This window comes from Cherax quadricarinatus, chromosome 69, assembly GCF_038502225.1.
Source record: "Cherax quadricarinatus isolate ZL_2023a chromosome 69, ASM3850222v1, whole genome shotgun sequence".
Taxonomy (NCBI): domain Eukaryota; kingdom Metazoa; phylum Arthropoda; class Malacostraca; order Decapoda; family Parastacidae; genus Cherax; species Cherax quadricarinatus.
This window is the reverse complement of record NC_091360.1, coordinates 2,402,043-2,423,367: the sequence shown is the minus strand read 5'-3', so window position 1 is coordinate 2,423,367 and position 21,325 is coordinate 2,402,043. Positions and strand designations below refer to the sequence as shown.

Genomic DNA, 21,325 nt, shown 5'->3' with positions numbered 1-21,325 from the left:
GAGTGAATGGAGACGAATGGTACTTGGGACCTGACGATCTGTTGGAGAGTGAGCAGGGTAATATTTAGTGAAGGGATTCAGGGAAACCGGTTATTTTCATATAGTCGGACTTGAGTCCTGGAAATGGGAAGTACAATGCCTGCACTTTAAAGGAGGGGTTTGGGACATTGGCAGTTTGGAGGGATATGTTGTGTATCTTTATATGTATATGCTTCTAAACTGTTGTATTCTGAGCACCTCTGCAAAAACAGTGATAATGTGTGAGTGTGGTGAAAGTGTTGAATGATGATGAAAGCATTTTCTTTTTGGGGATTTTCTTTCTTTTTTGGGTCACCCTGCCTCGGTGGGAGACGGCCGACTTGTTGAAAAAAAAAATATAAATAAATATAAATATATATATATATATTATATATAAATATATATATATATATATATTATATATAAATATATATATATATATATTATATATATATATATATATATATATATATATATATATATATATATATATATATATATACATATATATATATACAGTGAGGCCCTCATCAGGCGATAATAAACTAGTACATTTCTTTCTGGCAGGTGGTGGAAAAAGAGAGCAAACAGGAGCAGAGGATCCTTCAACAGAAGTATTCCTCCTCCAGGATGTTCTACTTTATCCTGCTGCAGGAGGCTCTGACGGAGGACACCACTTATACTCTCTCGTTGGATTTCGTGGGCACACTGGGAGAGCAACCCAGAGGCTTCTACAGATCTTCATACTTAAAAGAAAACGGAGAGAGGAGGTTAGTTTAAAATATAAAGAGGAGAGATCAGATTTAGAGAAAATATGAAGAGAAAAGAGGAGATTTGGATAAAACGGAGAATAGTGAGAGGAGCATAGGTAATTTTGAGATGTGGGTGGGATACGAAGAAATTTAATGAATGGTGTGTGAATAAATAGTCCCCCTACATGTGGCACCCTGTGCGTTAACTGAACCATATCGTCGTGAGGGGGGTTTTTAAGAAAATGTTTCGTTCGGATTTTTAACCCCGGAGGGTCAACCACCTAGGATAACCCAAGAAAGTCAGTGCGTCATCGAGGGACTGATTGTCTTATTATTGTTACAGTTATGGATTGTTTATGCGTTGTTAAAAATGGTATAAAATACCGACAAGTAGATTAAGACGCATGTGCAACAGCTGTGTATCTATACTGATGAAACGTTTCGCCTACACAGTAGGCTGCTTCAGTCAAACATAAAGGGAGCAGTAGTAATTAAATTAAGATGTAATCAGGCCATCAACCTTAGGTTGTTTATGTTAAGCGCTAAACCCATGTGGGTCACTCAGCGCAAGACGTGGTGGAGGCTTCATCCTCCGTCTGCTGAGCGTGAGACATGCACTTCCTACATGTACTCACCAGTGTGTCCTTTGACTCGTGAAATCGTAATGACACGATTGCAAACAAATCACCGTACTGGTGGGAGTAGAGCTCTTGTCAAGTGAGTCGTAATTGCGATTTCATAAGTCAGTATTTAGAAGTAGAACTAAGTGAAAGTAGAGTTAGGCGTAGTAATATGCAATAGAAGTGGCGTATAATCCACATTTTCCATCCATTCCCATCTCTCGCACAAAAAAAAAATTCCAAGCTCTTTCACATCGTCAATGGCCGGAGAGAAAAACTAGAGAGAGAGCGCCTTCTGCTTTACTATCATTGCCTCGACCATCTATGCATTAGATGATAGTGTGGACTTTTAAAGTCTTCTGCTGTGTCTTTCCCATGCTCTCTCGAGTACAGAATACTCGTATCTTTTCTCTCCTTCAGCTGGGTAGCATCAACACAGTTCCAGTCAACAGATGCAAGGAGAGCCTTTCCTTGCTTCGACGAGCCGGCACTGAAAGCCACCTTCAAGATCTTCCTGGCGAGGGAGCGACACATGAAGTCTCTCTCCAACATGCCCCTCATCTCCACCACACCTATGTAAGTAGCACATCATAGCCAACTGATGCCTTTACCTTGGGTACTAAAACCATAATTGATCATTAGGATTTATCGTAAATATCAAGGACATTTCGGGACAATTTATTTTACAGAAATAATTGATATTTTCCCCGAGTAAATTAGTTTACTTTAAAATTATGGGATAATTTTTCAGTGTATGTCTTACTAGACTAAGTGTAAAAAATAGTGGGCTCTTTCAATTATTTTTTTACGAGTATATCTTATAATATTTTCGTTTATCAAATGACAATGACATACAAACCAAACTAATTTTTGTAATTTTGTAATCGTATATAACCTATGGCAATAGTTTATATAATGAAAAACATTTTCTGAATCAGTCCTCATGATAAAAATATTTTCTGTTTTCCAAAACGCTAAGATCCTCTTAAAATACAAAAATCTCGCACATTACTAAATACGGTGACATTGTGAAGTCTGTTCATGTTCCATTAAATTCTCTTAAACTGAAGGCAATTAGCGAAAGCCTTATTGATTGGAGAATGAACCACAATGTATTCCATTTTAGAAAGTGCATAACCACTGGTTATGCACTTCCTAAAATGCAAAACATTGACATAACATGAATGCTAACCAGTAGACGGATAACATAAAAATATACAGCAAAAAAATTGATGTGCAGCCTACTACATAAAAATCTTGTGTTTGATCAGTGAGGGACAGGAGGGGTGGGTGTGGGACGAGTTCCAGAAGTCAGTGCCCATGTCTACCTACTTGGTCGCCTTCGCTGTGTATGACTTTCCCGTCAGAATCGTAAACGATGGAACAAATGGAACCATGCTTAGAGGTAAGGGCCACGGATATGCTTGGATGTATATGTATGAATGATTATAGTGGTTTGGAGCCTCGTATAAGATACAATATTAGTAATAATAATAATAATAATAATAATAATAATAATAATAATAATAATAGTATTATTAGTAGTAGTAGTAGTAGTAGAAAAAAGTTAGTGGTACTGGTAGTATCATTAGAATGCATTTGTAACAATTTCTAACGAATTCGTCCACATGAAATATAATTTTTTCGGCACAAACGCTCTTAAAATTGTTTACATTATTATTATTACTCTTATTATTATTATTATTATTATTATTATTATTTTTTTTTTACAATCAAAGCTAAGCACTAAACCCACAAGGGTAAATTTTTTAACACTGTTGAGTGTCTGCACTTGTGGTCACTTGTATCTCCACCTCAACTGCCCTGTTTAGCTTCTTGTCTGTGAAGAATAAAACTCGCTATATCGTAGCTTTAACAATTCAAAACTAATTCAGAAATTGGGGACAAGATATAGACGATGTTTCGGTCCATCTTGAGCCATTATCAAGTTGCCATTATGGTCCAGGACTGACCGCAACGCCGTCTAGTACACTATTTTACATCGTATGTTAGTTGTGAGTTCTTGTCTGTCTACCACAAGTGGTGACGAGGAAGGCGATGCAAGGGCGAACGACTCACGCAGGAGAGATTGCACTTCGAGTCCTTCACTACTACGAAAGTTACTTCCAAATCTCTTTCCCGCTCCCAAAAATTGACTTTATTACCGTGCCTGAGAATTCTTTTTCGGCTATGGAGAACTGGGGTCTCATCACATACAGGTTTGGAAGTGTTGTGTGCCATGCCTGGTGTGTAAAGTGTAGTCTGGTTCCGAGTCTACTTGGAGTATGTTATGTTAATATCCAGAGTTTATTACCTGGACCTCAGCAATGAGAGTCGCTACTCTCACCGCTGAGAAACGGCGACCATAAGCTTGTTAGTGTTAAACCCTAGCAATTGCACGTGGGTCATTAAGGCTATATTTTGTCTGTAAACTAACATAAAGAATTTATTAGTAATTAAGGTAAATATTTAAAGTTTACTAAATGAGAGACATCTCTCGGTGTATTTTCATGCGGAGAGATACACACCTCTTCGTGTATATTCATTGACCGATGCACACACCTCGAAGATTCACATCTCCAAGTGTATATTCACTCAGAGATGCGCCCCTGTCAATGTATATAAACTGAAGGACACACGCCTTGTGTGTTTATTGTAGAGTTCCTCTACAATACAAACACAAGAGGAACCAAATAATCTTGTGCATTTTTATATTAATTGCAACTTTTTTCCTGCATTTGCTTTTTTTCTCAATAAACTAACCGATCTTTTATATTCTTTTCTTCCCTTATCTGTTTATCGGTTTCTGGCTCTATTTTTCTTCGTCTTCCACTCGTCCATCCTTTCTATCCATTACCTGGTTTTTATAACTTCTATTCGAAATCATATCCTCTGTCTCTCTGTCTCTGTCTGTCTCTTTCCATCTGTAGTCTGGGTACGGAAATCGAAACAGTCTTGGCTACACTACGGGTCTGAAGTTGCTCAGAGAAGCCTGTGGTTCTTCGAAGATTTCTTCAGCATTGACTTTCCCCTCCCGAAACTCGACTTCATTTGTCCTCCTGAGATGAGCCCCAACGCCATGGAGAACTGGGGTTTAATAACCTATAGGTCAGTCAGTTGCTCAGCTGCCTGCGCTTACGCTTGCATCTTTCCTTCACATTCCTGCATGGATTCGAACTGGAGGCTTCATGAAAAAGGTCTCTGAATTCGTAGTTTCTTAAGTAATTATTGGTTATGATGCACATTATCTAGCTTGTTATATTGAATCTTATTTTGTTAGTGAGGGTTAAATTTGATTATATGTGATGAAGTTTTATGTCAGAATTTAATTGTTATTCGCTGTCTGTGCTTTCTCATTCTCTTTCTCCTCACACTTTCTCTCTTTCTCTCTCTCTCTCTCACACACACACACACATACAGGGAGTCTGGTCTGCTTTATGACCCCGAGAGCTCTTCAGCGCGACAGAAGCAATGGACTAGTTACTTGGTAGCTCATGAACTGGCTCACCAGTGGTTCGGTAACCTCGTGACTCTATCTTGGTGGACCGACCTGTGGCTTAACGAGGGCTTCGCTACCTATATGGCCGAATATGCCATCGATTATGTGAGTTTATCAATTTTTCAATATTTGGCAAACCAATATTTGCATTTTGCAAGTGGTGAAATATTTTTTTTTAATTTCCAGTTAATGATAAATTTCAGTCTGAATATTTTGTTACTTTGTTAAATTCCTGTTTATTTGAAAAAAATTACTTAACACCGCTGAGAAAAAATAATGTAACTACTGTATATTATTGCTCTTAATATAGCTTTCTTATTATTGTTATTATTATTATTATTTTATTATTATTATTATTATTATTATTATTATTATTATTATTAATGACTTATACTGTCATTTTCTTTATAATACCAATGAATTCATATTTTTTTTAATATTATTGTTCTTAAACTATTCTTTTTATTAATCCTGGACACGATAATATGTGTGACTTACTATGGACGCATTTGTGACCTTTGACCACATCATGTAAACTTTACTAATGGTCAATAAGATTTTAACTCCTACGCTGATGGTATATTATAAATAATAAGTCACTTTGTGTTTTATTAGTTTTTATCTTACTTTGTTTTCCATGACTTTGACACCCATGACCAATCTGAATTCGAGTGTCTGTTAGTTTAGACACTAAGAGATTATATAACTTTTGATTTGGCATGACTTAGAATTCTGTGTCCCACTGAACTCTTCAATCTTGAGAATCGAACTGAATCACCCATTATCAAATCTTTTCGATGATCCTGTTATCAATATCCTATTGTCTCATGAATCGATGACTTGCCTCGTTATCCCTAATCATGTCTACGCTTACCTGTTCGTTTTTGTGACTTCAGTTCATGATGTATTCAAATCTCAATTTTCATGGTCTCTCACCGGGTCACCAACTGGAGAAGACCCGGGGCGAGACAACACAGGTGAACCACATCACTGAATCTTGGTCTCTCTTTACACATAATTACCTGTAATTTTGAGTTCAATCCTTGGTGGACATTGTAGAATCGAGCCTCTAAAATTCTATATTACTTTAAGTATCGTTTGGCAGAACATCTGTTTTTATTTTTAATAATTATTTTTTTATTACGTTTTCGTACTACAGAATAAGTTTTCATCGTTTTAACCCCTCACTGTAGTCCTTATCGACTCGCTAACCTTATCTTCCTTTTGTATGGAACCTTGGGTATCCGGGGTGCAGCTGGAACCGTCAAGAAAGGAGCTGGAGCAGTTTGTAGTGAAGAGACTGCAGTCAGTGATGACTCTGGATGCGCTTCGCTCCTCTCACCCTGTCAGTGTTGCTGTCAATGATCCCATCCAGATTAATGAGATCTTCGATGTCATCTCCTACAACAAAGGTAAAAATTCTAGTCAGCCTTCCAAGACATCTTTGTCTATACCTTAAGGCAGGGGTTCTAACCTTTTTACAATTGCAGACCCCAATGGACTGCCCAAAATATCCCCATACCCCCTTCACCAGACTGTGGAAATCACCACCATCATTATCACCAGTCCTATTAGGTGCCAGTATGACTTCAAAAGATGTCAATATTATGGTTTTTACATATGGATTTCTAGGAATAAAACTGCTAATAGTTTACTTCAATCTAACAACTTTATTTTTAAATTGTTCAAAGATCTAGTCCCATACCCCAATTATTTGGTTCCTATACTTGTTAGGGATATGGGAACCCTTGGTCTAGACAGTGTGGGATGGATGCTGAAGATTTGATTACTAACTGTGAGGAGTGAAAATCAATGTTAGAAGAAACTCGCTTTACTAAAAGAAACTTTTGAACTCGTGGGATAAAAAACCTAGGCATGAAAAAGGCATATACTCTACTCACGTTACTTACCATTAAATATTTTCGTCCTTAGCTTACAGTGAGTATTGAATATATTTATTGTAGGAAGCCTGAATAAATGAATGAGTATAATTGAAATCCACTGCACTGGCTAAGCGCCGTAAAGTGAAGTGCCGTAAAGTGAAGCACCGTAAAGTGAAGTGCTGTAAAGCAGGACCTGTATTTCATGTGTCCTTCCTCAACATACATTTCTGAATTTTGTATTTCTTGTTAATAGCTCTATATTGATAGTTTCAGCACAGTTTTTATATCCCCTTTGCCTATACCCAAAGAGTAAGTATTTCTCATAATGGATAACATATGTTTACATTAAAAGATTTTATTTGTCGTTCCCATGTTCTCTTTTTAGTTCTCTCTTTGTTTTTTTTCCATTTTTCACTCTCGCACTACTCTTTGACTATCACTTTTCACAAATAACCCGCACATAGGAGAGAGGAACTTATGACGATTTTGTAAATGGTCCAAGTCGGACCGAAGCGTCGTCTCTCCTATGTACGGGTTGTGTATTGTTCCAGTCACGGTATTGCTTCCTCTTTGTATCTCTTGTCACCACGTTCTTGTTATTTATATATTGGCACTTCACTTTCCTTACTGACTGTCAAGACATTCGACAGGAGCATCAATTATTCGGATGATGAGCCACTTTCTAACTGAGATCGCCTTCAGAAGCGGCCTTCAGACCTACCTTACGCAGTTGTAAGTGAATTAACTCACTCCTGAAAGTGTCTGTCCTGTATATACTAATACACGTATTTGTTTGCAATCTGACCATACTAAAACATTAAACTGACTCTCAGAACATCACATTCTCAGTGTGTTTACTGATGTGATATGTCAGTCACATTCTCATTAAACACACTTCCATATTGATACACCACAAAAGTAGAAGGAAATAATTTTTCTTTCACTGTGATCAAAATACATACAGAGATATCATGTGCATTTTCGTGATTTTCCTGCATGAGTTTAATTCATTACATCTAATTAAAGATGTAGGAGATTTGATGATATAACTTCTAAATGACGAGACTATGAATTGTGGTATTTCTGTAGCACCATTACACTTCGTATACAGAAAGGCCCCGCTTATACAGCAGGTTAGGCTTCAGGCTACTACAGGGCCCCACTTATACAGCAGGTTAGGCTTCAGGCTACTACAGGGCCCCACTTATACAGCAGGTTAGGCTTCAGGCTGCTACAGAGCCCCACGTATACAGCAGGTTAGGCTCCAGGCTACTACAGGTCCCCACTTATACAGCAGGTTAGGCTTCAGGCTACTACAGAGCCCCACGTAAACAGCAGGTTAGGCTCCAGGCTACTACAGGGCCCCACTTATACAGCAGGTTAGGCTTCAGGCTACTGCAGAGCCCCACGTATACAGCAGGTTAGCCTCCAGGCTACTACAGGGTCTCACTTATACAGCAGGTTAGGCTCCAGGCTACCACAGAGCCCCACGTATACAGCAGGTTAGGCTCCAGGCTACTACAAGGCCCCACTTATACAGCAGGTTAGGCTCCAGGCTACTACATGGCCCCACTTACACAGCAGGTTAGGCTCCAGGATACTACAGGGTCCCACTTGTACAGCAGGTTAGGCTCCAGGTTACTACAGGGCCCCACTTATAGCGCAGGTTAGGCTCCAGGCTACTACAGGGCCCCACTTGTACAGCAGGTTAGGCTCCAGGCTACTAGAGGGCCCCACTTATACAGCAGGTTAGGCTCCAGGCTACTACAGGGCTCCACTTATACAGCAAGTTAGGCTCCAGGCTACTAGAGGGCCCCACTTGTACAGCAGGTTAGGCTCCAGGCTACTACAGGGCCCCACTTATACAGCAGGTTAGATTCCAGGCTACTACAGGGCCCCACTTATACAGCAGGTTAGGTTCCAGGCTACTACAAGGCCCCACTTATACAGAAGGTTAGGTTTCAGGCTACTACATGGCCCCACTTATACAGCAGGTTAGGTTCCAGGCTACTACAGGGCCCCACTTATACAGCAGGTTAGGTTCCAGGCTACTACAGGGCCCCACTTATACAGCAGGTTAGGTTCCAGGCTACTACAGGGCCCCACTTATACAGCAGGTTAGGTTCCAGGCTACTACAGGGCCCCACTAATACAGCAGGTTAGGTTCCAGGCTACTACGTGGCCCCACTTATACAGCAGGTTAGGTTTCAGGCTACTACAGGGCCCCACTTATACAGCAGGTTAGGTTCCAGGCTACTACATGGCCCCACTTATACAGCAGGTTAGGTTCCAGGCTACTACATGGCCCCACTTATACAGCAGGTTAGGTTCCAGGCTACTACAGGGCGCCACTGATACAGTAGGTTAGGCTCCAGGCCACTACAGGGCCCCACTTAGACAGCAGGTTAGGCTCCAGGCTACTAGAGGGCCCCACTTATACAGCAGGTTAGGTTCCAGGCTACTACAGGGCCCCACTTATACAGCAGGTTAGGTTCCAGGCTACTACAGGGCTCCACTTATACAGCAGGTTAGGTTCCAGGCTACTACATTGCCCCACTTATACAGCAGGTTAGGTTCCAGGCTACTACATGGCTCTACTTATACAGAAGGTTAGGCTCCAGGCTACTACAGGGCTCCACTTATACAGCAGGTTAGGCTCCAGGCTACTAGAGGGCCCCACTTATACAGCAGGTTAGGTTCCAGGCTACTACAGGGCCCCACTTATACAGCAGGTTAGGTTCCAGGCTACTACAGGGCTCCACTTATACAGCAGGTTAGGTTCCAGGCTACTACATGGCCCCACTTATACAGCAGGTTAGGTTCCAGGCTACTACATGGCTCTACTTATACAGAAGGTTAGGTTCCAGGCTACTACAGGGCTCCACTTATACAGTAGGTTAGGCTCCAGGCCACTACAGGGCCCCAGTTACACAGCAGGTTAGGCTCCAGGCTACTAGAGGGCCCCACTTATACAGCAGGTTAGGTTCCAGGCTACTACAGGGCCCCACTTATACAGCAGGTTAGGCTCCAGGCTACTACAGGGCCCCACTTATACAGCAGGTTAGGCTCCAGGCCACTACAGGGCCCCACTTATACAGCAGGTTAGGTTCCAGGCCACTACAGGGCCCCACTTATACAGCAGGTTAGGCTCCAGGCTACTACAGGGCCCCACTTATACAGCAGGTTAGGCTCCAGGCTACTACAGGGCCCCACTTATGCAGCAGGTTAGGCTCCAGGCTACTACAGGGCCCCACTTATACAGCAGGTTAGGCTCCAGGCCACTACAGGGCCCCACTTATACAGCAGGTTAGGCTCCAGACTACTACAGGGCCCCACTTATACAGCAGGTTAGGCTCCAGGCTACTACAGGGCCCCACTTATACAGCAGGTTAGGCTCCAGGCCACTACAGGACCCCACTTATACAGCAGGTTAGGCTCCAGGCTACTACTGGGCCCCACTTATACAGCAGGTTAGGCTCCAGACTACTACTGGGCCCCACTTATACAGCAGGTTAGGCTCCAGACTACTACTGGGCCCCACTTATACAGCAGGTTAGACTCCAGACTACTACTGGGCCCCACTTATACAGCAAGTTAGGCTCCAGACTACTACTGGGCCCCACTTATACAGCAGGTTAGGCTCCAGGCTACTACTGGGCCCCACTTATACAGCAGGTTAGGCTCCAGGCCACTACAGGACCCCACTTATACAGCAGGTTAGGCTCCAGGCTACTACAGGGCCCCACTTATACAGCAGGTTAGGCTCCAGACTACTACTGGGCCCCACTTATACAGCAGGTTAGGCTCCAGACTACTACTGGGCCCCACTTATACAGCAAGTTAGGCTCCAGACTACTACTGGGCCCCACTTATACAGCAGGTTAGGCTCCAGGCTACTACTGGGCCCCACTTATACAGTAGGTTAGGCTCCAGGCCACTACAGGACCCCACTTATACAGCAGGTTAGGCTCCAGACTACTACTGGGCCCCACTTATACAGCAGGTTAGGCTCCAGACTACTACTGGGCCCCACTTATACAGCAGGTTAGGCTCCAGACTACTACTGGGCCCCACTTATACAGCAGGTTAGGCTCCAGACTACTACTGGGCCCCACTTATACAGCAGGTTAGGCTCCAGGCTACTGCTGTAAAGCGAAAAAATCACTGTACAGTGAATCATAGCTCTTTTTTTCCTTCCAAGTGAACATAAAAGTCTAATAACATGTTGACACTATCATATATTAAGTGAACAAAAGAGCTAGGCCTTAAAAATGCATATACAGTACACACATTACTTACCTTAAAATATTTTTTCCTTAGCTTCAAGTGAGTGGTAAATATATTTAGTATAGAAAAGTTGAATAAATAAATAATGGGTAAAACTGAAAACTGCTGTATTTGCTAAATGCTGTAAAGTGAAGCGCTGTAAAGCGGGACCTACCTGTATATACCACCATCTCGAAAAACACAGGATCGAGCAACAGTTTTATTACAACATGACTGAAAATTTATGACCTTATTTTCATATGTAGCTCAGAAGGGCAAGTATTTGGCATGCTGTAAATTTTGTAGAAAATACCTCATTAATGGGTGTAATATAGCTAATAACACAATTTCCTTGTGATTAAACATTCTGTGATTTTTAAGTCATGTACAGAGACTAAATATATAATATATGGTAGGTAGTATAAATAACCAATAAGGCTCTTGGTGATCACCTTTACTGTACAAGGTTTTTGTCCCTTTCCAGGAGCTTTAAAAACGCTGACCAGGATGACCTGTGGCAGTACCTGACGGTGGCGGCGCATGGTGAGGGTACACTGCCGCAACACCTCTCTGTGAAGACCATCATGGACACCTGGACGCTGCAGACGGGATTTCCCGTCGTAACTGTCACCAGGGTGGGCAACACCTCAGCTGTCATCACCCAAGAGTACTTTGTGCTAGACGTAAACACATTGGTGGCTAGGGAGGCACAGACGAAAGCTCACAAGTGGTGGATTCCTGTGTCGTACACTACTGGGGAGAACCCAAATTTCAGTGACACCAGTGTCAAGTTCTGGCTCAGTGATGATGGTATTGAGCCAGTCTCATTCATCGGCTACCCACAGCCCCATCACTGGCTTATTTTCAATATCAAACAGACTGGTAAGCGAACAGGCATGCAACTGGTAGTTTTTACAACAAGTTCTGACGTGTGTTTTTTTCATACTGTATAAGATTTTTCTTGCGAGAGAATGAACCAGCATTTAACCATTCCCTCTCTCTCCCCCACCCTGATATCTTAATTTTAAAGTACTTATAGCATATTCCGTCATTAGCTTACACACACTAGTTATACTACCTGAATCGTCAACATAATTTGTCGTTGCATCACCATTCAAGGGAGATTCCTTCATGTTGTGAACGGCTATTACTCCAAGAAATTAGTTATCCTTCCCTTCCGGTCATCAGGCCTGATTTCCTCCAGACGCTGCATGACCTCTAAGTGCTCGGCGCTTTCCCGTGACTATAATTCTGCTGCTTTGTCAGGTTACTATCGCGTGAACTACGATGAAGCCAACTGGGATCTCCTGACGCAGCAACTGCAGGAGAATCACCGGGTTATCCACGTCACCAACAGAGCTCAGATCATCGACGACGCCTTCAATCTCGCCAGGGCAGGTACAGTCTCAGACATAGGGATCCTCTGATCTGCGAGAGTTCAGGGGTCCACTGGTCTGAGATTTCAAGGGTCCTCTTGTTTATGGAACTTGAGGTTCCTGGTCTGTCATACTCGAGTGATTTTTTTTTCTGCAGACCTTTAGGTCAATTAACGTGGACCTTATTCCCAACTGAATATAGAAAGACTTAAAATTCTCTGTCGTTGTTAAACGAGGGTCACTTCATAAGTCTTGACAACTATTTAAAATGAGAAAATTACTGCAAATGCGAAAAATTCAATATGTACACTTAGAAGGCTTAAAAGAAACGCCAATTAGCATCATCTTGAGCATATGAGCAGGTGTCCAAAACTAATATGCAACCAAAAACAAATGTTATACGTATAATATCCTATTTTCTTTAATCTCGCCATAATTTACGTACTACAAACCGGTCGTATCCCACCGAGGCAGGGTGGCCCAAAAAGAATAAACGAAGGTTTCCCTTTTTAAATTTAGTAATATATACCGAAGGGGTAACTAGGCCCTTGCTCCCAGCATTTTAGTCGCCTCTTACGATATGCATGGCTTACGATACAATGCATGCGCTGAGTGACCCATTAAAGGTTTAGTATGTTACGCGAATATAATTACGATAATGTGGATACATTGTGTTGTGATCTCTCTTTATGCAGGTCGACTGTCATACAGGATCGCCCTGGAGGTGATATCTTATCTTGGGCAAGAGGAGGAGTACGTGCCGTGGAAGGCAGCCTTCACGAATTTCCAATACCTTTTCGACATGTTCTCCCGGGACCCGTCATTTGGCGGTGTCAGGGTAAGATTCTCTTCACCTGAAACCTGCACTTCGGTGGTTCCTTGACCACTGGCACGTCATAAACTCTTGTTTCGTGAGTCTTGTTTCTTGCCTATGGTGTCCCGTAGCTTGATTGCTAGAACACTCAGTTCACACACTGAGGTCCGTGGTTCGATACTCATTACGGGTGGAAACATTTGGACGTGTTTCCTTAAGACACTTGCTGCCCCACTTCACTTATAATTATAATAACTTTATTTACTACAAGTACAAAGTATAAAGGTCTAGCTAACATCAATAACAAACTACTACATAGAAAGCCACTTGTTATGCAGAACATTTCGGGCAAATTAGGTTAGCTTTGTCCCAGGATGCGACCTACACCAGTCGACCAGCACCCAGGTACCCATTTTACTGATGGGTGATCATAGACAACCAGTGTAAGGAAACACCTCCAATGTTTCCACCCCTTCATCGGGAATCGAACCCGGACCCTCACATTGTGAAGTGAGAGGTTTTGCCACCAGGTTATCGGGCATCAGTATCAGTAAAATAGTTACCTGGGTGTTAGTCAACTGGTGTTGGTCGCATCCTGGGGACAAAATTGACCTAATGTGCCCGAAACGCTCTGCATAAGAAGGGTCTATCTATATAGTAGTATGTCATTGTTGTCAGCTAGAGCTGCATACCTTGTACTTGTAGAAATAAAGATTATTACTATTATTATAGAATAGATAGCGTATAACTTAACCTAGAGTAGCCCAATAAAGTCAAACACTGACTTTATTTCCACTAGGGATAAAAGTTCACTTTCAGGGTATATACACCGAGAGAGCTCGATGTAGATAACGGTGTCAATGATATTGGGCAAGATCCCTGACCATCTATATTTACTAAAGATAGCCATCAAATAACACCATTTTCTTTAAAACTAGAGAAAACTGCAATATGTTGATTCAGCTGAAGGACCCGGGTTCGAATCCGGGATGAGTAAGCAAGTTTGTTTAGGTATATACAAATACAGTTACATAGATTATCATACATAGCAGCATATGTATAGAGAACCTGGGATAACCATAAAAGAGTCAGTGAATTATTTCCATTGGGGTTCTTATTTCCATTGGGGTTCTTATTTCGATTGGGTTTCCTACTTATTTCCATTGGGGTTCTTATTTCCATTGGGGATTCTTACTTATTTCCATTGAAAATGTTGGATATGTTTTCTTACAGCTGTTTCTCCTGTTCATCTATAAGTAAAAGAGTACCTTAGATTTGGCCGACCTTTGTGAGTCGCAGCCTAGGAATGAAGCTCAAAGGGCCCCCTAAGGAACCCAATGGAAATAAGTCACTTGTATGACTCTTTCGGGGTATCCTGCGTAATCTACACATATGCTGCTATGTACGATAATTTATGTAACTGCATTTATGTGTACCTGTACCTGAATAATAAGTAAAGGACCCCAATGGAAATAAGTCACTGTCTGACTTTTTTGGGTTATCCCAGGTTCTCTACACATATGCTGCTATATATGATAATTCTATGTAACTGTATTTGTGTATACCTAAATAAACGTGGCCCGGTGGCCTGGTGGCTAAAGCTCCCGCTTCACACACGGAGGGCCCGGGTTCGATTCCCGGCGGGTGGAAACATTTCGACACGTTTCCTTACACCTGTTGTCCTGTTCACCTAGCAGCAAATAGGTACCTGGGTCTTAGTCGACTGGTGTGGGTCGCATCCTGGGGGACAAGATTAAGGACCCCAATGGAAATAAGTTAGACAGTCCTCGATGACGCACTGACTTTCTTGGGTTATCCTGGGTGGCTAACCCTCCGGGGTTAAAAATCCGAACGAAATCTCTCTTAACTTACTTACTTACTTACCTTGAAAATAAGATACCCATCAAATAATGTAGTTTTCTTTAGAAATTAAAATAAAAGAAAACTTACTTTGCTGGTATAACTACATTGATTGTCAAATTTTGAACCGTAGATAAGGAAATAAATAAGATAAACAATATTTAGGAATTAGCAAATGCATTTATTCTGATGAGCATATCTCTCTTAATGTGTGTGCAATGAGAGCATCAATGCATGTGCTTCACAAAACGTTTCGCTTACAAAGACCCCAATGGTAATAAGTCACTTTATCTGACCCTTTTTGGGTTATGCTGGGTAATTTACACATATGTTGCTATGTATCATAATTGTACTAAAGTGTAACTGTACCTAATTAAACTTGCTTAAATCGTAAACACTTGATTGCGAACAAATCACGGGACGAGTGTGGTTTGAACCCATTCCACGATTTGATTTGTTTCACTTACAAGCGAAAGTGCCTGTGTTATTATGAAGGGGGAGGGGAACACAAAACCCACATGGGTATTCACCTAATTTTAATCACCTAATTGTGGTTGTAGGGGTCGATTCATAGCTTTTGGCCCCGCTCCTTTACTGGTTGTTATTTAGTCTTCTCTCTCCCTGCTCCATGAGCTTCATCGTACCTCTTATTAAAGTTATATATGGATCCTGCCTCTGCTAAATCATTTCCCAGACTGTTTCACTTCCTGACAACTCTATGACTCAAGAAGTACTTCCTAACATATAACATTCCTGCGACTCGTCTGAGTCTTCAGCTTCCAGTTATAACACCTTCTTGCTGTGTCCCATTTCCGAAACATTTTGGGAATGGAAGGTAGGCCGGTTCAGTTCAAGGAACAGAGGGACTTGTTTAATTCTTTTGTTTAAAAAGGTTAAAGGGGTTTAATTCCTATCAGCTACAGGAGTTATTAAGGTTGCGTGGCAAGTTTTTCAACACTAGACAATACTTTAATCACTAAAATAGTGATCCAAATTACTAACTCCAGAGTATATATATTCTAAAATACATATAATTATTATTATTATTATTATTATTATTATTATTATTATTATTATTATTATATTCAGCAAGCTATACAAATATTTTACAGGTATTAGTGTAAATAAAAAGAATGTAAAATAAGGCAGAGTTTCTTAATATAGTGACTGCACTTATTTTATTCAAACTATTAACCCGGAGAGTTAGTGCCCGAGGATCAAGGTCGGTTCCTGACCAGCCGGGCTGTGGCTCGTACGTTGGTTTGCGTGCAGCCAGCAGCAACAGCCTCGTTGATCAGGCTCTGATCCACCAGGAGGTCTGGTCACAGTCCGGGCCGCGGGGACGTTGACCCCCGGAACTCTCTCCAGGTAAACTCCAGGTCAAGGTCTGTCAAGTTGTCCGCAGTCAGTTCCTTCTTCCGTCAACTCAGGAGAGCCGCTCAATGTGGCTTATTTCCGTTATTTTCCACGTAACTTATTTTCCATCCAAAATCAGCACTTCGGAGAGGAACCCATGACGAAGTTTCGGTCTGTCGTTGACCACTCTTAAGTCATCACTCCCCCTGAGCGCACGTTTTGGGTGAATTGTTCCAGCCACGGTACTGTAACCATTTTTTTTTTCTCATTTTTATTTTTTTATTCTTTACATGATGAATTGCTCTTGCCATTACAGGACTACCTTCTGTCAGTCATCCTACCGTTGTATGAGAAATTAGGGTTCCACGAGGCCGCAGAGGAGGCGCTGCCAACGGTGTTGCTAAGAACGAACGTAGTGACTTGGGTCTGCTACCTGGGCCACCCTCACTGTCGGCTCGAATCGCTCAGTCTTTTTAGGAGATGGAAGACTGACCCAGTAAATTTTAAGTAAGATATTAATTGATTTTATTGGTGTTGAAACGATAGGAGTTCCTGATTTGGGACTTGCATAAAGGCATTTCTTTAATGCACACTCAGGGCCAGGAGGTATGAATCGACCCCTGCAACCACAATTAGGCGAGTACACGTACACACACACACACACACACACACACACACACACACACACACACACACACACACACACACACACACACACACACACATACACACATACACACATACACACTTACCTTATTCTACAATATTAACCTTAGTCTATAGTGTTGAGTTTACGAAAGGTTCGAAGCTCACCTCTTGAACCTGTTTCTTATTTTGGTATTGTATATCCTCAGAGGGATTTCGTCAAACATAGCATCCGCTGTGTTCTGCACAGCTATCAGGGAGGGCGGGGAGGAGGAATGGAACTTCGCCTGGAGGTACACCAGGGCCAACAGCGGCGTCAGTATTCCTGAGTTGAAAGATGCTCTTGCCTGCACCAGCGAAATATGGTTGTTATCGAGGTCAGTGCAAAGGTGCTCCTGCGTCAGGTGTTTTAACGTCGGATATTCCTGTTAGTCATTCCAAATGCAATTGTTCCTTCGTCAGGCATTCCTTTGTCATATTCCTCTGTCAGTCTTCTCTGTTAACGACCTAATTAGTCGTTCCATTTCTTTTCTTTTCTTCTGTGTCGTGTTTTTGAAGACGTCCTCTTGTGGAGATCTCAACCAATCTGGATTCAAACATAAAGATCAGGCATGAGGATCAAGTCCATTTAAACAAATTCTCCCTTAAGTACATTCATGTGGATTCCCTCTGTATAAACAAGGATGATATTCCACAGGTACCTAGAGGGAGCGTTCACCACGGGTTCAGGAATGCGTCGTCAAGACGCTGGCAGAACTTTCACTAACGTCGCTGTTGACGGAATAGGAACCTTAATAGCTTGGGACTTTCTCAGAGCCAACTGGAACAGAATCACAGATTAGTAAGTGTTCTTACATCATCTTATTATTAATAGTATTATTGTTATTATTATTGTTATTATTACTGGTAGTAGTTAGTATTAGCAGCAGTAGTAGTAGTCGAATTATTATTATTATTATTATTATTTTTATTATTATAGTGAAACATCCAGGTAAATAAAAGAACTGAGACTTTATAAGAAAGTCAGAGGCATTAAGAGGCATTAAGAATTTTTCAAAGGAACATTAACTGTGATGAACTTCACGGTATTCCACCATTCTTCACATCTCTTGTTTCTTCATCTTTTGTGTTCCCTTTTCCCTTTTCTCTTCTGGTACCTCCTGTTCTTCCCTTCTCTCTGCATCTTCTCTTATTCATGCCCTCCTCTTATTCCCCCAGCATTGGTACCACATTCTTCACTCTTCCCAAGATGGTGCAAGAGGTATCCAGGTCGTTCAACACTCCGCAGCTCTTGGCTGAGGTGAGATGACCTTTCCTGACCTTTATAATTGCCAGGTCTTCATGTATCAAAGGAACAAATTCAGTACATTTTTCATTTGTTTATGCAGTACAAATACTGTAGTTTACTAGTAATAGTACATTGGTAAGCACAATGCAATGCATTTCGGACGATCCATTGCATTGTGAAGCTTTATCAGCTTCGTGAGGCTTTACCCAGAGTGAAATGTTTTACAACAAAAAAAAGTTACATGCCGTTTAGTTTAAAGAATGTATTAATTAGTGTGTGGGAGGCAATGATGAGGACCAAAGGAACCCAATAGAAATAAGCCCAGAGTGAACTTTGGGTTGCCCTGGGTTATTAACTCTCCTGGCTTAATAACCCATAAAAATCATCTTCATATTCTATTTGCAATCTTAGGTCACTAAATTTCCTTGTGCTGCTTTCTGTCACCAATGGGTTTTAATGCATTTCAGGCCATTTCTGGACATGGATTGTCACAAACATTCTTGATTGTAGCGAGTTCTGCAAAAATTTATAAAAGGAGATATTTATAGCAGGAAAATTTTTATTGTGATAAAGTTTCGCTCTATAGAAAATTCCTGATCGTCATCAATTCATCGTAGTTGTTCCCAAGTCAATAAAATGTAACTAGCTCATTGCTGAGCCCACTAAAATTTTGTACTGTTTTGACTGCCGCCCCGACGCTGGGTATGGGGTGACTACCTCCCGCATGATGGGTATGGGGTAACTCTCTTACAAGATGGGTATGGGGTGACTCTCCTACAAGATGGGTATGGGGTTACTACCTCCCATATGATGGGTATGGGGTGACTCTCCTACAAGATGGATATGGGGTGACTACATACTAACATAATTCCATCACAAGTCGCTTCTGGGTGAGTCATTCTACAACGAGAGGGCCAGACCACAGCAGTATTGTAGAAAGCAACACATTTATTAAATTCACTTTAATATTTAATCTCGTAACCCTTCTCTGTGAGCCACGAAATCGCAATGACAAGATTACAAACAAATCACGGAACGCCATAGGTTCAATCCCTACCCGTTCCGTATTTTGAGTTACTTCTATGTGAGGTCAGACAATCACTCCATTAATGGAGGATCAACCCAAATCGTTTCACACAATTACTAACATGATTCCTGGTAATCCCTACAGCTGGAAGAGTTTCAACGAGTCAACGAGGGACGCTTGCTGATGGCAGAGCGAGCAGTGGCACAGGCGCTGGAGAGCACAAGAATCAATCTGGCCTGGATGCAGAAGAACAAGGCGTTCATCGTTGACTGGCTTACACAGAAAGGCTTCTCGTCCCGGCTTTCCGATATTTAGAAGAACTTAAGAAAACATAGGAATGGAGGAACTTTGCAGCAGGCCTACTGGACCATACATGGCATGTCCTTTAGCCCGTTCATGGGAGCTGAGTCACTCCCAGGAACTGTATTACACATTGTCATACTTTTAATGGGTTTGTATTAAATTTTGAACATTCATACATAAAAAATAAGTCGAATATAAAATAAATTTCTTCATAGCTAAGAAACTGAAAATGATCACTGTACGACATCTCGACCTAATCTCGTACCATTATTAAGATTCGAGTAACTTGATAAATGAGTGATTCGGGAGACGCAAATGTTAAATTTTTCATTTCGACTTTGTGGGAAGGTTGATTTATTCCAGCCATGAAATTGTGGGTTTGTAATGATCTGTTTCAGCCACGATGCTGTGGGTAGTTATGAATTTTATCCAGCCATGATTTTGTAGGTAACAATTATGAATTGTTCCAACCACGATATTGTGGTTTACTGTATTTATAAATTGTTCCAACCACGATATTGTGGTTTACTGTGTTTATAAATTGTTCCAACCACGATATTGAGGTTTACTGTATTTATAAATTGTTCCAACCACGATATTGAGGTTTACTGTATTTATAAATTGTTCCAACCACGATATTGAGGTTTATTGTATTTATAAATTGTTCCAACCACGATATTGTGGTTTACTGTATTTATAAATTGTTCCAGGCATGATATTGTGAGTTATGAATTGTTCCATCCACTATATTGTGTATTATAAACTGCTTAAGCCATAGTACTGTTATGGTTTGTTCCAGATATTGGGACTAATTCTCCCTGACTGTTACACTGTCTGGAAAAACTTATCCCAAATCTCATTATTACCAGTGTCATACACATAGGGATGCTCTAACCCCGTAAGGGTCATAGAGTACCCGATGCACGCAAAGCTTGATCCAAGGTAGGGGAGGGAAGCTCCATCTCCTTGGATCAATAGTCATCATTAATGCACCTCATTTGAACTGATTAAGCTTAATAAAAATATTTTATTTATCAACAATTTTTTTTAATTACCCACTGTTTTCCACTAATATATATATATATATATATATATATATATATATATATATATATAAATATATATATATATATATATATATAATGTCTTGCCGAATATGTAAAACTGGTCAATTAGCAAGAACTCATTTAAAATTAAGTCCTTTCTAAAATTTTCTCTTATACGTTTAAAGATATATTTTTTTTCATTAATGTTAATGTAAAAAAAATTAATTTTACTCCAAAAGAATCTTAGAAAACTTACCTAACCTTATTATAACAAGAACAATTTATTTTAGCCTAACCCAACTAAATATATTTTAGATTTGTTTACAATAATTTAATACTAAACAAACACAGTGAAATATATTTTTTTTCGTTAGGTTTAGAATGATTTTGGCGAAATTATTGCATTCACAAATTTTCGCTTGTCCTATATGGCAAGATGAGCGTTGCTATTTAAGCCAAGATCACAAGTTTTATATATTTGGCACGACATACATTTATATCTGTAAATGTGTGTTTGTGTGTGCGTGTAACCATTTCTCTCTCTCTCTCTCTCTCTCTCTCTCTCTCTCTCT

At 40.8% G+C, this 21,325-nt stretch overlaps 1 protein-coding gene across 4 annotated transcripts in view; it reads left to right on the top strand.

Annotated features, from left to right (window-relative positions):
* Positions 1-20,748, top strand: part of LOC128701859 (aminopeptidase N) — a 49,080-nt gene extending 28,332 nt beyond the window's left edge. For 3 of the 4 annotated variants that reach the window (XM_070099812.1, XM_070099814.1, XM_070099811.1), the window contains exons 4-18: positions 586-788; positions 1,811-1,966; positions 2,662-2,795; positions 4,321-4,498; positions 4,811-4,994; positions 6,145-6,301; positions 7,423-7,504; positions 11,523-11,920; positions 12,305-12,436; positions 13,110-13,252; positions 16,761-16,951; positions 17,299-17,466; positions 17,787-17,930; positions 18,308-18,389; positions 19,549-20,748. In XM_070099812.1, coding sequence (XP_069955913.1) covers positions 586-788; positions 1,811-1,966; positions 2,662-2,795; positions 4,321-4,498; positions 4,811-4,994; positions 6,145-6,301; positions 7,423-7,504; positions 11,523-11,920; positions 12,305-12,436; positions 13,110-13,252; positions 16,761-16,951; positions 17,299-17,466; positions 17,787-17,930; positions 18,308-18,389; positions 19,549-19,719 — 2,523 coding nt within the window. In that variant the 3' untranslated portion in view covers positions 19,720-20,748. Of the gene's footprint in view, positions 1-585; positions 789-1,810; positions 1,967-2,661; positions 2,796-3,431; positions 3,610-4,320; positions 4,499-4,810; positions 4,995-6,144; positions 6,302-7,422; positions 7,505-11,522; positions 11,921-12,304; positions 12,437-13,109; positions 13,253-16,760; positions 16,952-17,298; positions 17,467-17,786; positions 17,931-18,307; positions 18,390-19,548 lie in introns of all 4 variants that reach the window. The other variant, XM_070099813.1, reaches the window with a different exon arrangement.
* The last annotated feature ends 577 nt before the right edge of the window (positions 20,749-21,325 follow it).